The 18,866-nt window shown below is 29.6% G+C and overlaps 1 protein-coding gene across 14 annotated transcripts; it reads right to left on the bottom strand.

Annotated features, from left to right (window-relative positions):
• Window positions 1-629: 629 nt before the first annotated feature.
• Window positions 630-18,574, bottom strand: Rbcn-3B (WD repeat-containing protein Rbcn-3B). Of its 14 annotated transcripts, none has more exons than XM_076364499.1 (26): window positions 18,440-18,574; window positions 17,471-17,649; window positions 17,157-17,389; window positions 16,917-17,059; window positions 13,393-13,583; window positions 13,176-13,321; window positions 12,906-12,926; window positions 11,912-11,938; window positions 10,603-10,693; window positions 10,102-10,516; window positions 9,760-9,980; window positions 9,429-9,648; window positions 9,225-9,339; window positions 8,912-9,117; window positions 8,696-8,833; window positions 8,516-8,584; window positions 7,783-7,884; window positions 6,889-7,101; window positions 6,563-6,827; window positions 6,280-6,499; window positions 5,994-6,219; window positions 5,581-5,921; window positions 5,168-5,491; window positions 5,000-5,092; window positions 4,729-4,926; window positions 630-4,636 (listed from the first exon to the last, which is right to left on the bottom strand). In XM_076364499.1, the coding sequence occupies exons 2-26, from the start codon at window positions 17,633-17,635 to the stop codon at window positions 4,451-4,453; spliced, it is 4,569 nt and encodes a 1,522-aa protein (XP_076220614.1). In that variant the 5' UTR covers window positions 17,636-17,649; window positions 18,440-18,574; the 3' UTR covers window positions 630-4,450. The 14 variants fall into 14 exon arrangements, with proteins under 14 accessions (XP_076220614.1, XP_076220613.1, XP_076220615.1 ...); XM_076364498.1 differs by lacking the exon at window positions 18,440-18,574 and adding an exon at window positions 18,129-18,272; XM_076364500.1 differs by lacking the exon at window positions 18,440-18,574 and adding an exon at window positions 18,129-18,272 and having other exon boundaries at window positions 5,581-5,918.
• Window positions 18,575-18,866: the final 292 nt, after the last annotated feature.

Genomic DNA, 18,866 nt, shown 5'->3' with positions numbered 1-18,866 from the left:
TGTCATAAACTTTGTACTCAGAGTGATAAGCACTGAGTTATATTTTGTACAGTACTATTCAAGTATTTTTAAATACTTGCTTGAAATTTATGACATAAAAGTTCCTAATTACTTGATTTCATCAAAAGTTTCATTTTTATTCATTCCATGTTATTGTAATTTAAATCAATGTCAGTATGCCATTACTGCAGAATGTATTTTAAATAATAAAATGTTCAAGAAATATACTTTTACTTAATGTAATTATTTAAATCCTACTTACTATAATAATTAAGTTTAGGCGACAATAAGTAATAAGTGGCACTATAAAAAGGAATTAAAATTCCAATCTAAATTTTTACTTCATAAAATATTTTTTGTACAGAAAAATAGATCAAATAATTGACAATTCCTTAGAATTTGAATATCAAATGTCATTTAAAGATTATGTATTAGTTTTCTTGCCAATATAATTACGATTAAAATTTGTAATTATAATTAGGTCCTATTTTTTTGCAAGAGCTATTTTATTGTAAAAATCATTAGCATTAATTAAGTAAAACTATTTTTACTTTTGCGGTACGAACTACTTCATATTATTTGATAATAAAATAATACGAAAATATAACATTTATCAAGATAAGAAAGAATTTCGTTATTATGGTACATATATTATTCTTCAACGCAACGCGTTTCACATTGGTTACATTTAAATACATTAATTATTGCATAACGATTACAACACGTGCGGTATACTTTCTTTCGCATCAAACGCTCCATTAGTGATGAAATCCATAATTATTCGAATGGTTCTCAATGAATAATGGAATGAACACTGAAATATAAGGAGTTGAAACAATTTGAAAATATTTGAGATTTTCAAATGTTTACGCATTCAATAGTATGTTTATCTGATTTTGTACAAATAAAAAATATAAAATTTAATTACTTTTCATTTTGAAAGAATACAATTTTAGAAAAACATTTACTTTAAAGTTCATCATATTCATTTGAGATGAAACAAATTCCTAAATTGTAGCAGTGATTCAGAGATCTCCATAAGGTTAATTTACTTTAATGGAGTTGTTATCGAGTATCCATCACTGAGCATCATTGTCAACTACGAGAGAGTGTCCGATAAGAAGGAAAATCTATTTTCCTGATCGTTTCCTTGATTATACCAGTCCTGTTCATGATTGGAATTCCTTGTGTGATTTGATATTTCTCTATTCGTTACATTGTGTTATGTTATTGTGTTTATGTCGGGCCCTCAGAAACAAATTTAGTCATTTATTTAATGTAAAACACTGACCATCACAATAGTTATTCATTCCACTGTAGTTTCTGAAATTGATGATATTTAGACAGTCTGACAATGAGTGGGGTAGACACATATTCTCATGATCAGCAGTGTGCTACAGTAAAACTATAGTAACTATAATTGTAGAAAATCATATTGGTTTCAAGAACAATTCTGAACAGGACTGGTTTACCCACATATAACGCAAGATAAAGTACATAATATACACATAAATTACATAGATACAAGTTGGCATAATTTGATTTTATATACAAGATACAAGCAACACTGAAAAATCGTTTGATCCACCTCGATAGGAGATGCTACGCTGAGTAGGTCCATCGTCTCGTGCCTTCTCACGAAATCTATATTTTTTGGCGTTCACGAGTATTTTATTTTATTATCGGTTATAAACGTGCCTGCGTGACAAATGCCTATAGTACTAATACTTCTTTATCACGCTATATTCGCAATATTTATGTCACTTACATTTATCAACAAGTCAATTCATTCGTTTAATTTCTATTCTACAAGTCAAAAAATATGTTGATGTTAAATTTTTACATTTCCAACTAAATAATTTACAATGTACTTTTACAAAATAACAAGCAAATGTTGAAAACAATTATTTGTTTAGAGAATAATAGTATTTGATGTTCTGGCAAATGATTCAACATACCGGTAAAAAATATTCATCAATAGCGACACAAAAATACTATGTGCCATTTGGATTACAGGTTTCATTTAGTTTTGTACGCAACACACATTGCATATAACGATATATTTAAATATTCAACGTACATTTTGTATACTCTTAGTACATATTTACAAATAATACCACACGACTAAAAAAACTAAAAGGTGAAGGAGTGTAGGAAAATGAAAATACTGTATGGAAATAAATTTCTATGTATACTGGATATTTGATGAATATCAGAATACATCTCCTTTTAGTATTTCAGTTGATGTTGAATTTTACTTTTCTAGACTTAATACAATGTAATTCATATATAGACATACGTTAATTATTTTTCTATTTGTATTTAACTGTGGTATTATGTATAAGTACGTGCAAAGTATTGAAGAAAGGACAGTTTTAAACTTATTATCAATCTTGTATAATGAGTTTTTGCATGCTACATATTATCATTTATGTTACATAACAAAAATCAAATTTTGTTCAAATAATTGATGATAAGTTATAATAGTTTGTAGAAACGTATTTAGGATGTATACTTGATTAAATACCTGAGTAAAGTCTTCATTATACGCACAATGAAATTGTATATCTTTTATAAGTAATACATTGTTTGTAGGTTTCTAACATTGAAACATAGAACAATATTAAACAGTATTGTACAATTCTACAGAAGAAAATAATGCTTCATTATTAACATCTACAAACTTACATTATAATTGAATCAAACAGCTAATAGAAACAGAATTCTACACATTGTTTTAACTTATCATCTATTGCTTGAATAAATTTTTATCTTTGCTGTGTACTATGTATAAAAGCAAAGTCAGATTGGTGACCCAAATGTTACATGGTCTCGGTTTAAAATTTTTACTATCAATTTTATACATGTAGCCCAATTATATTTAAATACGTTTAATTTGTTGAAAGATTCATCGTAATTTTGTGCTATCCATCATGGATAATAAATCCGAAATATAAGGATTGCACAATTACATAATTGCATATTTCATTCTGCAAGAATGAAACTTTTATATCTGTAAGAAGCTGGATAACAAAGTTATAATTTTTCTAGTCAATGACACGTATACAAAACACGTATGTGTTCATCGTGTTTACAGAAAACATTGCTAAACTTATAAGATTTAATATAACGAAAATAAATTAAGCTAATAAACTTAATATCTTCTATTCTCCATTGTATCGCCTATCATTTCTGAATGGAGAGACACCTTAGTTAAAAAGGAGAAAATAACAGTAATCACACTTTATATTCGAATCACTATACAGACTAAATTCAATCCGTCGTTTTTTTCGAATCTATACGACGAAATAAATATTATTACATAAACATATATGCATGGAATATTTATAAAAGGCGTACGGTAACTGGAGTATATTAAAAATTGAAATAATTATTTTAGAAATAATATTTTCTTTTGTCTAAAATTTAGTTCTTGCTTTTTATTTTTACTTTATTTATAGTCATAAGTACCAAACATGCGATAGAGTGGCCATTAAAATCATATTCTGGCGTGTAGTTGTAAATTTTCTATTAGATTCGAAAGTATTTCATTCGTTAAATGGTACAAATAACGTGATAACAAAAATCTATTTCAAGCGTTCGACTATACATGAACAAAATGAACAGATAATTCATACAAATTGTTATATTCATCTACGGTTCGCCAGTGATGTATTATGTATGTACAAATCCTTGGGCGACAATTCATATTTTTTCTCATTTTTTTGGTATGTATATATACACATGTATGTATCATAATATTTCATTACGCGAGGTTCCGTACGGTAACCATTTAACCATTAGTATATCCAAATTTCAGGAATATGCAAACGCGGCGTAAATAGCACACGCAATAATATAATGTTGTACAATGTACAATACGACACATAAATTGTTTTATGTAGAAATGTTCAACAAGTTACACATTATATATTTGTGTCAGTATGAAAGCGTTTTATATTCTTTTTTTAAGTTTTAGATTAGTTAATGTTTAACTGGTAATACAATTAAATTACTATATAAAAAGAATACTCTTCTTAAAGCGTGACGATGTTCAAAATTATTTCTGGCTACTACTGCAATGCAAAAATTGAATTTATATGTAGCCAAGAAAATGAGAAAATTATATTATATAAATGGAAAAAAAGAAATATACTAAAAAGGAACAAATTTCCGTACCATGTCTGACGATAATTGTTATGTAGTATCCTGCGTCGTGAACAATAAAACTCGTCACTGGAGTTTTTACTTTCGAATGATAACGGTATTCCGATTAATTACCACTAGCACTATTAAGTACCAACAAACGCACCAACATTCATGACGGCACTTTCGGTTCTTTGTTTCGCCTAGAATTATTTCACGTTTCTGCTTGTAGACTGATCCCATTTGCTGGACTGTTTGATTGTTTTGTTTGATCAGTGCTGGAATAGGAAGGTTCATGTACAGATTATACGTTGAACCGTGTTTCAGATCCGTCAGCAAGCATCAACGTAACGGTTCGGTTATTTATCCATATTAGACGAGCTAGTCGCATAGGATTTAATCGCGCTACATCATTAATTGGCGCGGTACTATATGACTTAACGCAACGCGTTTGTGAATTTCCTAGACCAAACATTCCGCTACTTGTTTGCTGGAAACATTTAATGTTTTTATGAAAATAAATAAAATATTATGATTATTTCAGTGTCTCGTAATATAATTGTAAATAAAAGTATTTTTTACCTGCCAAAAACATAACTTGTTTTCCGTACAAGAGTAACTAACCAGGAACTTGCCCTCAGGTGAAAATGCTAACGCTGTTACAGATCCCGAATGCGCAGGTACTGTTTGGCATTTAACGTTACCTCGCAGTTCGTACAGAGCGAGTTGACCGTTTCGACTACCTACTGCTATCCTGCGGGTTGCTGGACAATGACTTACCTAAACGAAGATATACAGTTTTACCATCTTTCGAAAGAAAAACAAATAATTTTTGTACAAATTATCAACTTACTTGATTAAATCTACATACGGCTGGGAATACATCATTTAATGGTTTGGTTTTCAGATGACCTGGGTCCAAGCAATGTAAAATAATATCCATGACCTGTGAATATTAACTATTGCATTAAGTATATAAAATTTCAGGTTGTTTGATTTCAATTAATACTATTATCCTTACCTCCACTAAAAGATCGCTCATTTCGCTTTGCATTTTGTCGATTAATTGTTCAACAATTCTGAGTATTTCTGGTTTTGCCCTAGCTAAAACACTTGCACCCATATTTACATTTAACGTTTGCGCATTTTGTTGTAGTGTATTGTACCTAGCCACTTCCCGTGCCATCGTAGTAATGAATGCTGCGGGTCTTGCAGTGGCTATTAAAGTTAAAGCATGACGTGCTGTACGACATGTATCTGCCTGAGGTGTAAGTGGAAGGCCATATGTCATGCTTGGTACTAATTTATCTGCATCGCAGCACATTTCCAAAAGTCCTAATAATACCTGTATTATCATAGGGTAAAATTAATAAATATTTATTGTTATTGTATTAATGGAAAGAAATGTTACAATGGTATTAATATTATTTTTACTTTTGACACATCAAGATACAGTTCCCAGACAGTGAATCCTCTACCAATAAGATCAATTGCTGCCCTTCTTAAAGCTGTGTGTAAGGGCAACTTTGGTGAGTGAGGTGCATGTAACAGATGTGTAAGTGCCATAGTAGTATGTCTGGCAAGATCATTGTTTCCTATTCCAAAACCTTCTACGATTGAGCTTTTTCGTCTTTGATCATTATCTCTTCTTTGATTCATAGTAGCAACATCCTGACCAAATTCAGCTCCTATTACACCTAGTAATACAACTGCTGTTGTCTGCTTCCGTTTCAATTCCGCTACACTCGAAGGTTTCCTAGCTGTATTTATTTCTGCTGATGAGTATGTACAATTCAGATATTTGATTTGTTTGAAATAATATAAAAATAATTTAATGCATTAAATACCTTCAGTCAATTCCTCTTCTTCATCTTCTTCTTCTTGATGGGTTTCAGTTGTAGGTACTGGACTGCCAGATGCTGGAGGACTTTGGTTCTGTACTTGCGGTGCAATGGGTTCTTGAGTACTATACATTGGTAAATATTGTGACCAACTGTCTACAAGTGTTTTCCTTCCTTTTGGCCCCATTCTAGTTAATTCAGCGAGTAATAAAGCTTGAGCTGCTTCACGTATCTAAAATATCACCACTTCATTTATAACCATTCAGGGCATGTAATTCCAATAATAACTAACCTCAAGACACTGATGTTGCCATCTCCTTGCCATCATTTCGACTTGAGGTCGCTTAAATGTCTTTGCACCACCTTGTGCAGTTACTTTATCAGGCAAGAGCACGCAATGTAGTGTTGCCAAAAGGGACCAACCTTGTTTGATCTGTGCTTGTTGCGCAGTATAAATTTCCTCATTTTCTTCTTCTGCTTTGTTCCAACTAACCGCTGATCTATTACCTGGTCTATGTAAAGTATATGAATGAAATCTATTCTACATTTCAATTGTTCTACAAAAAAGGACTAACCTATGCATTTTTCGATTTCTTTCTTGTTCAGATACAAAAGTTGCATTGTTCATTGACATTAAAGTATTTGCCAAAGCAACTATTGCCAATAAATGATTACTGGTTAATGTGGTAGATAGCTCCCAATGCGCTCTTGCTGTGAACGCTCTGGTAAGTCTTTCTTGTCTAACTAATTCAACTGGTAAACGTTGCTCCAATTGAGTTGCAGGTTCACCAACTGGTTCCAGTTGTGTTTGCCAAGTTGGTAATAATAATGACATGTAACCTATAATAAGCAATTGTAATTGAAAAATGTGAATTTATGTATGACAATCAAATTCTCCTACCTCCTTTAGATAATACTCCAAATGAAACAGGAACCATAGGTCTCAATAAGCCTAATTTTCCTTCACAAACACGGTCCAAATCTGGATCCAAACCCCAAGAATGTAACAGACTCAATATAAGCTGAGCTACTTCCATAGTTGCATTTGGTTCATTAAAAGCTCCATTTCGTTTTAAATTATTTTTAGCAGCATCACTATTGTTCCAGTTTTCACCTATAAGAAATCAAAATATCTTACATACTTATACATTTCACAATTTGTAATCTACAAAAGTGCGCATTGAAAAAGTGAAATGTAACAGGAACTTAAAGCTTTCCATCTATTTTACCATCAAGTTTTCTGAAATAGAAAAAGAGTACATAATAACTACTTCAGAAACAAGAAGCCAATATGTTTTAATTCTAAATATTTATCATTTAAGAGGTATAAAAAGTTTTACAATAGTGTAAAATTTAAAAGTGAAAATATGAAACGAAAATTTTAAATGTGTTTCATAGATATATAACATTAATATTAAGTTTGAGTAACTGTTTGAACAACTAATTCGTTATATCTTGTACATTCGGTGCTTGTAACTTACTCTAGAAAAATATTATGTGACATTGCTTTTTTACTTGAAGATGGTGTAATCAGAAATGAGTAATTTGCATCAAACTAACTATTATCAAAGCAGTGAACTAATGTGTAAGTGCATTGAAACAGATGTTAGTAGTCATTCTTAGTGACTTGTATTGTAAACATCAAAGTGAAGAATAAACACAATTTTTTATAAAAAAATAAAAAAAAATTAAAAAATGAAACGTCGAATCTATACTAACGAAAATAACTCATGCGACATAATTTCAATAACAAAAGCTACAATGATTTTGTCATTTTCTTTAAATCGTGGCTAACCTTTGCCGTCAAGAGTGGACGGCTTGAGGCCAACACTTTCCACTTTGGCCTGAATTTTAGTGTGTACGTTCTCTGCACCCTCCTTCATTTTAGCCAATATACCTATAGAAAGAAATTGGCTTTAGATCATGTAATAAACAAAATCTGTTCTCAACACAAATCTTCTATCAACTATAATTGCAATAAGGATTAAAAGCTCTACAACATTCGAGTATGATATGAATCAGAGTTATATGCATGAATTGACGAAATCAATATAAAAAAAAACTATAATCAGTTTTAAGCAAATGAAGAATATAAAACCTTGTTTCTCTATATAAATTTCTATCGGAATAAATTTACCAAATAAACAAACAAATATGATAATCAGTCAAAAATATAATATATAGATTGGAGGTTTGAGTGAAATAGAATACAGCACTACTACTTAGACGAAAGTGTAATATCAATTAAAACAGAACTGTTTTAAGGTTTAAAATATACTTTGAATAATATGTTATATCTCACGAATTCACATAAACCTACCTGCATATTTATGTATATGTGATCACAAAAGAATTTTTATGTATTTATACAAGATGTATATGGAAAAGTTTATGTAAAAAAAACTATAGAAAATCAAAATACAGTAAAAGAAACTAATGACTCTGACTTCTTTACGAAACTTCTACTCTACAAAAAAAGTATATACAAACTACAATTCATAGAAGGAAACAGTAACAGAGCACGATACCGTGACGATCCTTTTCCTTTAAAATTCGTTCAACGTCGCCTGCTTTATCCTTGACACGACCAAAAAAGTCTACAAATTGGCATGTTAATGTAAATGTTTTCATTAATATACATATTGGCTAAGTTCCAGAAGCAATATTTACATTTATTTTATAGAAAAGAAAAAAAAACAAGTTTTAACCTGCAATTTTCTTGTGAGCGTCTGGGCTAGCAGATTGTGTAAGGGCTGCAACCTTTTGATACTCCGAAGCTGAAATTAGACCTTGTGCTTCCAAAGAACCAGGTGACATTGCTCCATATTCATCGCTAAGTAATTGCACTATATAGAAAAAAGTGCTGTTACATAAAAAAACAATTTGTTATTATATACAGTATAAATAAAGTAAATAAGTAGTACCTATTAAAGCTTCTATATCAAAAAATAAAATATGACTTTCTGGATCTTTGGGATTACTTCTGAAGCCTTGAATCATTAAGGGAGCGCCTTTTGCTTTTATTTGATTTCCATGGTCGGGTCCCTGCCCACCATGAAGTTGTTGTAACTGATGCAACCCCCTCTGTGTTGCATGTCTGATCGCAGATAGATTTCTGTGTCTTAAGCCTCTAAAGAAACAAAACATCAAAAATGTAATAACAGCATTTGTTTTTAGAATCCTCTCCCAAAAATTCACTCAAGGTTCTCACCATCCATGTTGCAAGATTTCATTTACCTAAAAAAATGCACAGCAGGATTGGCTAAGCCTAATTCACCACCAGCAGCTGATCCACCAGATGCTGTCATTGTATTTTCGTCACAAGCGTAGAGTACCTCCTCAGCAATAATACCTGGAAGAATTGTAGTTGCGATTTTATAACATTATAACTAAAAATAAAAAAATGTAGATATTTGATATAGATAAAAAATATATTCGAACCATGTAATACACGATCTAAGTGACCAGTTTCCATTTGCCATACGTATACAGCCCCGTCTGAACATCCTACTATCATAAAGTCATCCAGTGGTCTCCATTTTATTGTAACAACTGGAAACAGATGACGAGAAGCAAGAACAACACATTTTCTCTCTGCTAGTGACAATAAAGTCACACTGTGGTCTGATGCAACACTGCAAACGCACTTTTGTATTCTAGGCTATAAAAAAGAAATTTCATTATAACTGTGTAAAAATATAGTAACTGCAATTTTATGCAAGGTACTTTATAAAATAGATAAATATAACAATTGTGAGAAAAAGATACATACACTACAATTATCAGGTGGCACCATTAATTGTGTAATTTCACCAGCGTGGACGCAAAATCTATGAATTAGCGTTCCAGCATAAAGATCCCATAGGCAAACAGCAAAATCGACAGAACCGGAAACAAGGTGTACCCGATCGTAACGCGGTGCAGCTCCATGTGGATATAAAAGACAATTCACTCTACCAGAATGGCCTAAAAGTATTTGGTGCGGAGGCCAATCTATAAACCACATAACAAAATAAAAAGGAAGAAGTATAACCACATAAAATTTTATTTCAAGTAATTTCATTTGAATAGCAGTATTTGTTAAAAAAACTTTAAAATATAAATATTATTGTACCATCATATTGCTGATGATTGCCATGAAGCAATTGCAGCATGACTGTTTGCGTTGCAGGAACAATGATAATACTGCCGTCTTCCCTACCAACAACTAAGCGACTTTGTTGTGGTAAATATATGCTAGCTGTTAATTTTATACCATGTCCGTCTCCACTGTCTAGTTGATCTAGTATACCAATCGGTGGTGGTTTCATTTCTTTCCAAGCAGTAGTGAGACTTGTTTTTACTGCTGGGGGCAAAGAGAGAGGTGTTGAGCGATCACTTTGACAGATTTGAGTTAGTTGTTGAGTCGTTACTTCTGGCACTGTCCACAGAACAACAACACCCTCGCTATCACCACGTAATAAATACTTTAATGTTTTATTCTGCTTTTGAACTGTAACTAATCGCATTGCTGGTGGACACGATAAAGGCTACAATAGAAAAACATGATATAATAATGACTTGGACTTTTGTAAACTACTTATAATTAAAATTTTATTTTCTAACAATTTTGTACCTTATCTCCGGGTTGTGTCAGAGTACAGTACAAGTACGGTTGGTCATATTCAACACTTGCAGTATGATAATTCTTATTGTCTGCAACGCTACTATATAATTAAACAAACAAAAAATATACTATATTAGTATCTGAAATTTTTTACTCAACAATAACACCATTTATGGGCAGCAATTTATAATAAATACTAATATAAATCATTAAAGGTATTTTATAGTCCATAAATGGCATTTATAATGTTTTATACAAGCTTATTTAAACATGTTAATTTTAATTGCTTAATTTATTACTCATTTAATAAAAAATAATAAGTAAGCAACATTACATTGCATAATTTTATTTAATTCAATTATAAAACTTATTAAGCCAGCTTCAATCTAATAAAAGAATTTTTATATAAAAACTTATTTATGCAATAAGCACAATAAATAAATTGAGCATGAGTAATTGCGTGTGACGTAGTATTAATTATTATTTAAATCATTTTTACCATTCACCCATTTGATGATATAAAAATAAATAAAGTAATGATACATGCAAAGCAACTAAGAACAAATAGGAGATGAAAACAGAAGATTTGAAATGCACAGAAATATTGTACCTTGTGCGTAACAATTTCCTTTAATATATTTTTATGTTGTATATTTTACAATTATATTTATTTAAAAACTAAAATATTAATTTTATTCTTTTCAAATAATGTTTAAAATCAACTATTATTCTTTTAAACTTGCAATATAATCAGAAAAATAAAATCAATTAGAATATGTAAAAGTTTTCAAAAAGAATAGTAAATTATGCTTATATAAGATTACAATTAATTAAAGAATTGAAAATACAATATTTTAAGAATACCGTTTTTCCTTAAATTTTTACTTTATATAAAACTTTTGAATTTTTGTAACACTGTGTTGTATAATAAGTAAATATTCTCAAATTATAAACTTACTACTTATGTCTACCTATAACAAAATTTATATACAATGAAATTTATGTATTATTTAACATTAATAAATTATCAATTGAAAAAAATTATAAATGAATCATGGAGCTTTATTATACAAATAATAAAAAGTTATAATTTTGCGATATACTTAACTATTGTGTTAACATATACAAACACTTATAGAAAGATGTGTATACATCTCATACACATTTAATAGATATAATCGATTATTTTTAAATAAAAGGGAAATCAGTAGAAGAGCAATATATTTAACAGAGTGAATACAAACAGAAACATAGAGTGTAACAGAAGAAATACAAGGAACGTGAGAAGAAATGTGTTGTAGAAATAATGCAGGGTTACCTGCTGAGAGCCTTGCCCTTCAGCTTGCTAGAAGAACACCAGATCCATCGTAGAATGCAGTAGATGAAATAAGATGTAGTAGATGTGTATTATATGAAAAAGACACATCACCATAAAAAGTAGATATAGCACTAACTATATGTTTGTAATATGTATATGTATCTGTTGTTTTTGGTATTCTTTACCCATGTATTAAATAAACACAGTGAATTTTACATATTAATACAAACGTGTAAAAATTTGTTTCGATTTTGCATATCCACTATACAGAATGTATGTAGATTGTTATGTAATATTAAATTCTTCATAAGGAACAAAGATACGCGTGAAAAGAACTAAGTATTTAGAGAAAATTTTATTAATACTATATTTTGCTTGAAGAAAAAAATGTGAAAATGAAATTCAAATTTTTACTTCCCACTTAATAATTGGACATGAATGTTTATGGAAAATGATATAAAGAAATACAAAGAGAACAAATATTAAATATGTGCATTGCCAGCAGGTGCCTCTATGGAATAACATATGGGATTGAAATTAAAGCTTCTGCTTAATTTAAATATCAGTGCAGCTGACTAATATAATATGAATTCATCTACATATTTATATGAAACTTATTAAAAAATATTGAGTAATAGGAAGTTACATTTGGAGAGATACTAGTAGTGTTTCAAATACCATGACATATTTAATATTAATAAACTTATTTTTCGTATGTCTTTTAACATACCGTACTATAATTTATAAGTAAACAATATGTTTCTATTTAAATATTTATACACCTTTTACTTTTAAATTGACAGTTCTTGTTTTATTAAGAATTCTGGGTATGTTAATTGTTCAAATTCTTGTTAGAGCAAACAAATGCGTATTAGTATCTTTTATCATGCTACAAAATGTAAGCATCTTTGTCTAGTAATATTCTTCTCATAACAAAAATTGGTTAATTTTTATATTTAAAATTAATTACAATACTAATTTTCAGAAAATCTACCTGTCAAGGTGTACCAAAGTCCTATAAGCAAGAAACGAATAATCTTTTAAGTAAACCGAATCAATGAATTTATAACTAAAAGACGTATTATATGGTCAGGAATTTTACAAATATTGGATGTTATGAATAATTTACAAGCTCTTCTACTAATTAAAAAAATAATTAAGTATTAATATCTTATATGAGTATTAAAATAGAATATTCAAGACTTAAAAGTGGTAACAAGAGTAGTAAAACAGAGAAATAAAATTGTACTTCTTATGAACTTACTTAGCTGGTAATTTATACAGGTAACCACGACCTTCATCACTCCAAATAATGACTCTATCTGCAGCTAGAAAATCTCCAGCCATCCATCGTTCACCATGAGGTGCAGAAATTGAACACAGGACTGAGAAATCACCAGCATCATATATCTGATTGAAAAAATATATTAGTAAAAAATCATCTCAATCTAATTAGAAAAAAAAAACATAGTAATGAGTACCTGCCAGTCTTTAGAACACACGATTAACACAGTCCTCTGATTATATGGACAACAGGTCATCGCAAGTGCATTAAGACATTGTATCTGTTTACTTTCATGTTCATAAAGGGGTTCGCTATTTCGATTCTCATGTCCAAGAAGAGTCCACACCTTCACCGTGCCAGTTGTTGTTAAGGCCAGCACAACGTCGTCTTTAAATTAATGGAAGCGCCTGTTGCGCGTTAACTACATCTAAGAAGGTGTCATAGCATTTTAAGCAAAAGAAATTTTAGTAAGGGTCAATAAAGTAGCACCTTACAAATATTACAAATGCATTCACAATCACAAAATGTTTCAATTGGAAAATAATATTTTAATATTGTTAAATGAATATATTAAAATAAATATAATATTTAAAACACTTACTAATTACATAATATTAAATATAATAGAATACAATTACTACATGTAAAATAAAATATCTTGTATTACACTAAAGATATAATTATATCTTTATGTTTACTTAATTTTTTCATGCTCATTTAAATCATGCATAAGTTACCTTAAAAGTCTAGTATATGCTCAATAATATTTAGAATATTATATGCAGGCCATTTGAAAAATGTGTTGCAATATTTACGTGATGAATAAGACATACTATACTAAGTTAAACAACTAGTTACTAAACATGGATTGAAGTTACAATCATTTCCTAAGTATAAACGTTTTTATATGTGAACGTGTCTTCAAGATACTACAAATTTGTTATTTTCGCATAAACGGTTATCAAAATCCGACTGATCGTGAGCAATACTTCTAACTTTGGATTCTCATATCTCGGTAACGGTTTATGCGAAAATAACAAGTTTGCAATATACTGGAAGCATCTAACAAGGAAAGGTCCTCAATTGTCCGACTTCGATTTTAATAGTTTTTTGTGGAATGATAGTATACACGTTCCTAATGATATGTGTAAAATATTAGGTATAGTTACTCAATAGTTTTGGAAATATAAGCAATTAAAGTTACGTATCTTCTGGATGTATTATAATCATAGACACTAGTAACCGAAACATTTATGTTCAGGTGGATTTGTCGATTGTTTCATATCACGAAGATGCAGACATCAATTCCAGATCATGGTAATTTTCATTTATTTATTTCTTTTTAACTATGAAAAATACATGCATAATGTTGAATGATAATAATCGAGAACACACGTGAAGCATAACAATGCAGACACCACTAACATCTGATAAATGCTGAATTGAAAAATGCCATTGTAAAAAAATAAGTTTAAAATAAGGAAAAAGTAAAATTAAAAAGAAAATAAAAATTGGATAGTACGGAGATCTGGAATCGACCTCAGAATCTTCGAGTTACGAAGCTGTAAACATGTCTACTTTAACCGTAATTGTTTGTATTTCCAAAACTATTGAGTATCTACACCTAATATTTTACACATATCATTAGGAACTTGTATACCATCATCTCAAAAAACTATCAAAACCGAAGTCAGATAATTGAAGTCTTTCCCTTGTAAATGTCAGCTACAAAAGTATGCAATAGAAAATGTAGAGTCCTATTTAAAAGTTTTAATGTGACCTTTGTAGAACACCTTAAGGTCACGCCAAGATCGAACAAATAATAACATCAGAACATTTGTTCGTATCACTCATATTTTTTTAGAAAATTAGGTGATCTCACTTGCAGGAACACATTGTATGGTTAATATATAAAAATGTTTATATTTTAGAAACAATTGAAATTTCGACCTATGTTCACTAAGGTCTTTTTTACTCAGTATATCCTATTACTTAGTGTGTCTTATGTACCATATAAATATTACTACATTTTTTAAACACCTTATATGAGTATAAAACAATGTCAAACATATTTCAGATATCAAGATTCATATATTCATATGAACATATATCTTAAATTATTAATAAATTTCATACTAAACTTCTAAGATATGTATCGAAATCTAACATGCTTAAGCCTTGTATACATAAATTTGTTTGATTTTTGTTAAATAATAAGATTCTACTTTAGAACTTAAATACTAAATAAACAAGTATTTATCATTACAAACACAATCTACTGTGAAAGTAAATAATCAGTCATGAACAGTAAATGCAAAAGTTTTGCAATTCATTTTCTTCTATAAATTACAATATATAAAAAGAAGACTAAACTATTTATGTATCGATTAAAGTAAAAATCATTAAATAAAAACAATGCAATAACAAATAAATGTAAATTAAATCTTGATACCTTTCTTTTGAAATTATAAAACTTCTAAATATTGCATTCATTGCAGTTAAACATTGCGAACATTTATAGAACAATAAATTTAATATAGTACATACTTACTATAGATACAATTTTTCACCCATAAATGATATGAAAGTGATTACAAGTGAATGCAAATGAGTGTAAGTGAATGCAATGTACTCTTTGGTGACGGATTTGTGTCAAAGGAATAGCAAATGTAAAGGATTAGCATAAAAGGATGGTTAGCTGAATTGTTAACGATTCCTGCTCATTGATATTCTTAATGAAAACAAACAGAGAAAGAAAGAAAGAAGATATGAAATACATATGATACAGCTACCAATGTAATAGCACTGATATTTCTTCATACGTCAATCATTAACATGCTGCAACATTATAATTTCTATTAAAATTTCAATAGTTTATAATAATTATTTTTATTAAATAGTACAGTGTACCTTTCTAACATTATTGTCATTAAGTCATTATGAATGAAAATTTCTTATTGAGAAAATTAAGTAAATATAAATTCCTAATATACCCAAAGCGAAAAGCTTTTTCGCGTTAATTGCTTAAGAAACATTAGTCGAATATTGAAAACCCCCCAAAAATGTGAAATTTACATATGTAAACCTCAATATCCAGTAATTGCTTTATCAAAACTTAATATTCTAGAAATACTATAAATACTTTAAAAATACTAGTGCTTAAATAAAATGATTTATTGATACTTTTAATATTTAATACAGAATTTGAGCAGAAAGTATATAAGAAAGTAGTAAACAAGAAGATAATAAATATATTATGCAAGTAAATATCAACCAAAATTTAAATGGCAGAATTAAATTATAATTTGATTGTTTTTTCACAGTACTAAATTCTGTTACTGCAGAGAATATGAAAAACTCAATATATATCCTAAAGATAGATAGATAGATAGATAGATAGATAGATAGATAGATAGATAGATAGATAGATAGATAGATAGATAGAGAGATAGATAGAGAGATAGACAGATAGATAGATAGATAGATAGATAGATAGATAGATAGATAGATAGATAGATAGATAGATAGATAGATAGATAGATAGATAGATAGATAGATGATAGATAGATAGATAGATAGATAGATAGATAGATAGATAGATAGATAGATAGATAGATAGATAGATGATAGATAGATAGATAGATAGAGAGTGTGAAAGAGAAAAAGAAAGAAGGTAGCAGCTTATGGTAAAAAGCGTAGGTGTGATGAAGTGTAACTAACTTGTATGCACGTAGAACCGACCTTTCCGTTTGGCCGGCCGCAAAACGTGCAATGCACTGATCCAATCGGGATTAACACGTGAACTCAGAGTAAATAAAACTTCCAAACTGAAGGGGTCCATTACTAAAACCTCAGGATAATATCTAAAATTATAAAATAAATGTTCTCACTACTTAGAAACATAGAAACATTTATGTGAAAAAATATATATTGTGTAATTTATAAAAATGACATAAATACCCAGAACAAAAAAGTCTAACATCTTCTCCACCAGCAGAGACATAAGGCAACATTTGTGTATGAACACTGCTAAGTTTCACAGCTTCTCTACATTTTCCATCGACTAAATCCCAAGTACACATTTCCCCGCTTTCACTGCTACTAACAATATAATTCTGTTCCATAATAACGCTTGCTCGACTGAGGCACATTATTGGAGCAGTATGACCAACGAGTAAACATCTTGGAGTCATCTTAACATATAACCTTTTCATTATTATCATATTTCTAATAAAATTATGTAATGTCAACGATGAAGAAATATATTTGTTTACCTTTAATACTTCAGGATCTACTTGCCACAAACATATTTGACCATCATAACATCCTGTTACCAAAGTTTTTTGATCTCGGGATAAATAAATACAGGAAATGCAATGAGTCGGAGCTATGCGACCCCATAGGACTATAGGTACTACCAAACTTGTACCAACTGTCATTTTTAATATTCAACCTAGAATTTATTTAAACATTGGATTAATTATATATAAATGTGAAAACATAATATGGTTATTCTCATCCTTAATGAAAATAATTTTATAACAATAATATGTGACATTAATATTTTTTTAAAATAAAAACATTGTTATAATTAATATTAATTGCATTATATAATGTTTATACATTCGCAATTTCAAATGACATATTATTATATTAAATTTATGTTATAAGAATTATATTTTCTCTCATAAATTTATATTTTATGAACTTATCACTTAGTGTAGAAACTATTTATTATGGCAATGCAAAAATGCAATACTCAGGCTAAACACATGTATCAATTAAAAAAGTATAATGATGAAATTTCTGCTTCCAAAATAAGATTTTAGTTACGATACATAAGATACGAGTAATTAAAAGAAATGTAACTCAACATAGGCTATTAACTGGCAAATGCAATAAAATAATCCCGTAATAAATAAATGACAAAACCTTGTTATAGAGTAGTCGAAGAATAATCAGCGTTACATGGATATTAACAGCAGGTATTTTCGTTGATAACAAATCAATTCTTCTTCCGTAGCAAAAACAGCTTGACAAGCATCTATCACAAAGTCCATCGCAACAACGCGATACACTAAGGATTTCGAAGAAAACCTATTAAAAGCAATTAGAGGCGTCTGCTATATCACATTCACGAGATGTCACTGACAATCTGCAGTGTTTCGATTTTATTGCGTTTATATACAGTTACTTTAACAAACCAACGCTTGGTCTATATAAAAAAATATAGAAATATTTACCGAAAATACTGAATGTTAATGACAACGGCTCCAAACGTCGAAACTGGCGATATATGCCAAAAATCATACAACCCTTACTGCACTCTCACGACCGCGGCCATTTTGATGTTGAGAATAGTCAGACGAATAACGCATACAATCAGCTGTTCCACGTCAAAAGGTCCCTAGCAAAATCATATTTCCTTTCATATAACGTGACATCAAACTACAATGTGTTTAATTTCGTTCAGATATCTATATTGTAAAAACTAGACAATTTTGACCAAAAATGTCTGTTTCAATTATTAGGTTAAGATTATTACAGTTAGGAAAATCACGTGGATAACATGCTTCCTTCATTACATTTAAAAAATTTTGTATAAGGAAACGTCAACCATTGCATGTGCCATATGAAACATTCGTATTGCAAAAGAACTTTTAGTAACGT

This window comes from Nomia melanderi, chromosome 2 (assembly GCF_051020985.1).
Source record: "Nomia melanderi isolate GNS246 chromosome 2, iyNomMela1, whole genome shotgun sequence".
NCBI lineage: Eukaryota > Metazoa > Arthropoda > Insecta > Hymenoptera > Halictidae > Nomia > Nomia melanderi.
This window is presented reverse-complemented; position numbering and strand designations above follow the sequence as displayed.

What these genes read in the sequence shown, in the direction of transcription:
- Rbcn-3B (XM_076364499.1), bottom strand. Translation starts at nt 17,635, where the DNA reads ATGACAGTTGGTACAAGTTTGGTAGTACCTATAGTCCTATGGGGTCGC. An exon ending in AGAAATCGAAAAATGCATAG is followed by an intron (nt 6,500 to 6,562) that starts GTTAGTCCTTTT and finishes TACTTTACATAG; the next exon opens with ACCAGGTAATAGATCAGCGG. An exon ending in GGCAACATCAGTGTCTTGAG is followed by an intron (nt 6,220 to 6,279) that starts GTTAGTTATTAT and finishes GTGATATTTTAG; the next exon opens with ATACGTGAAGCAGCTCAAGC.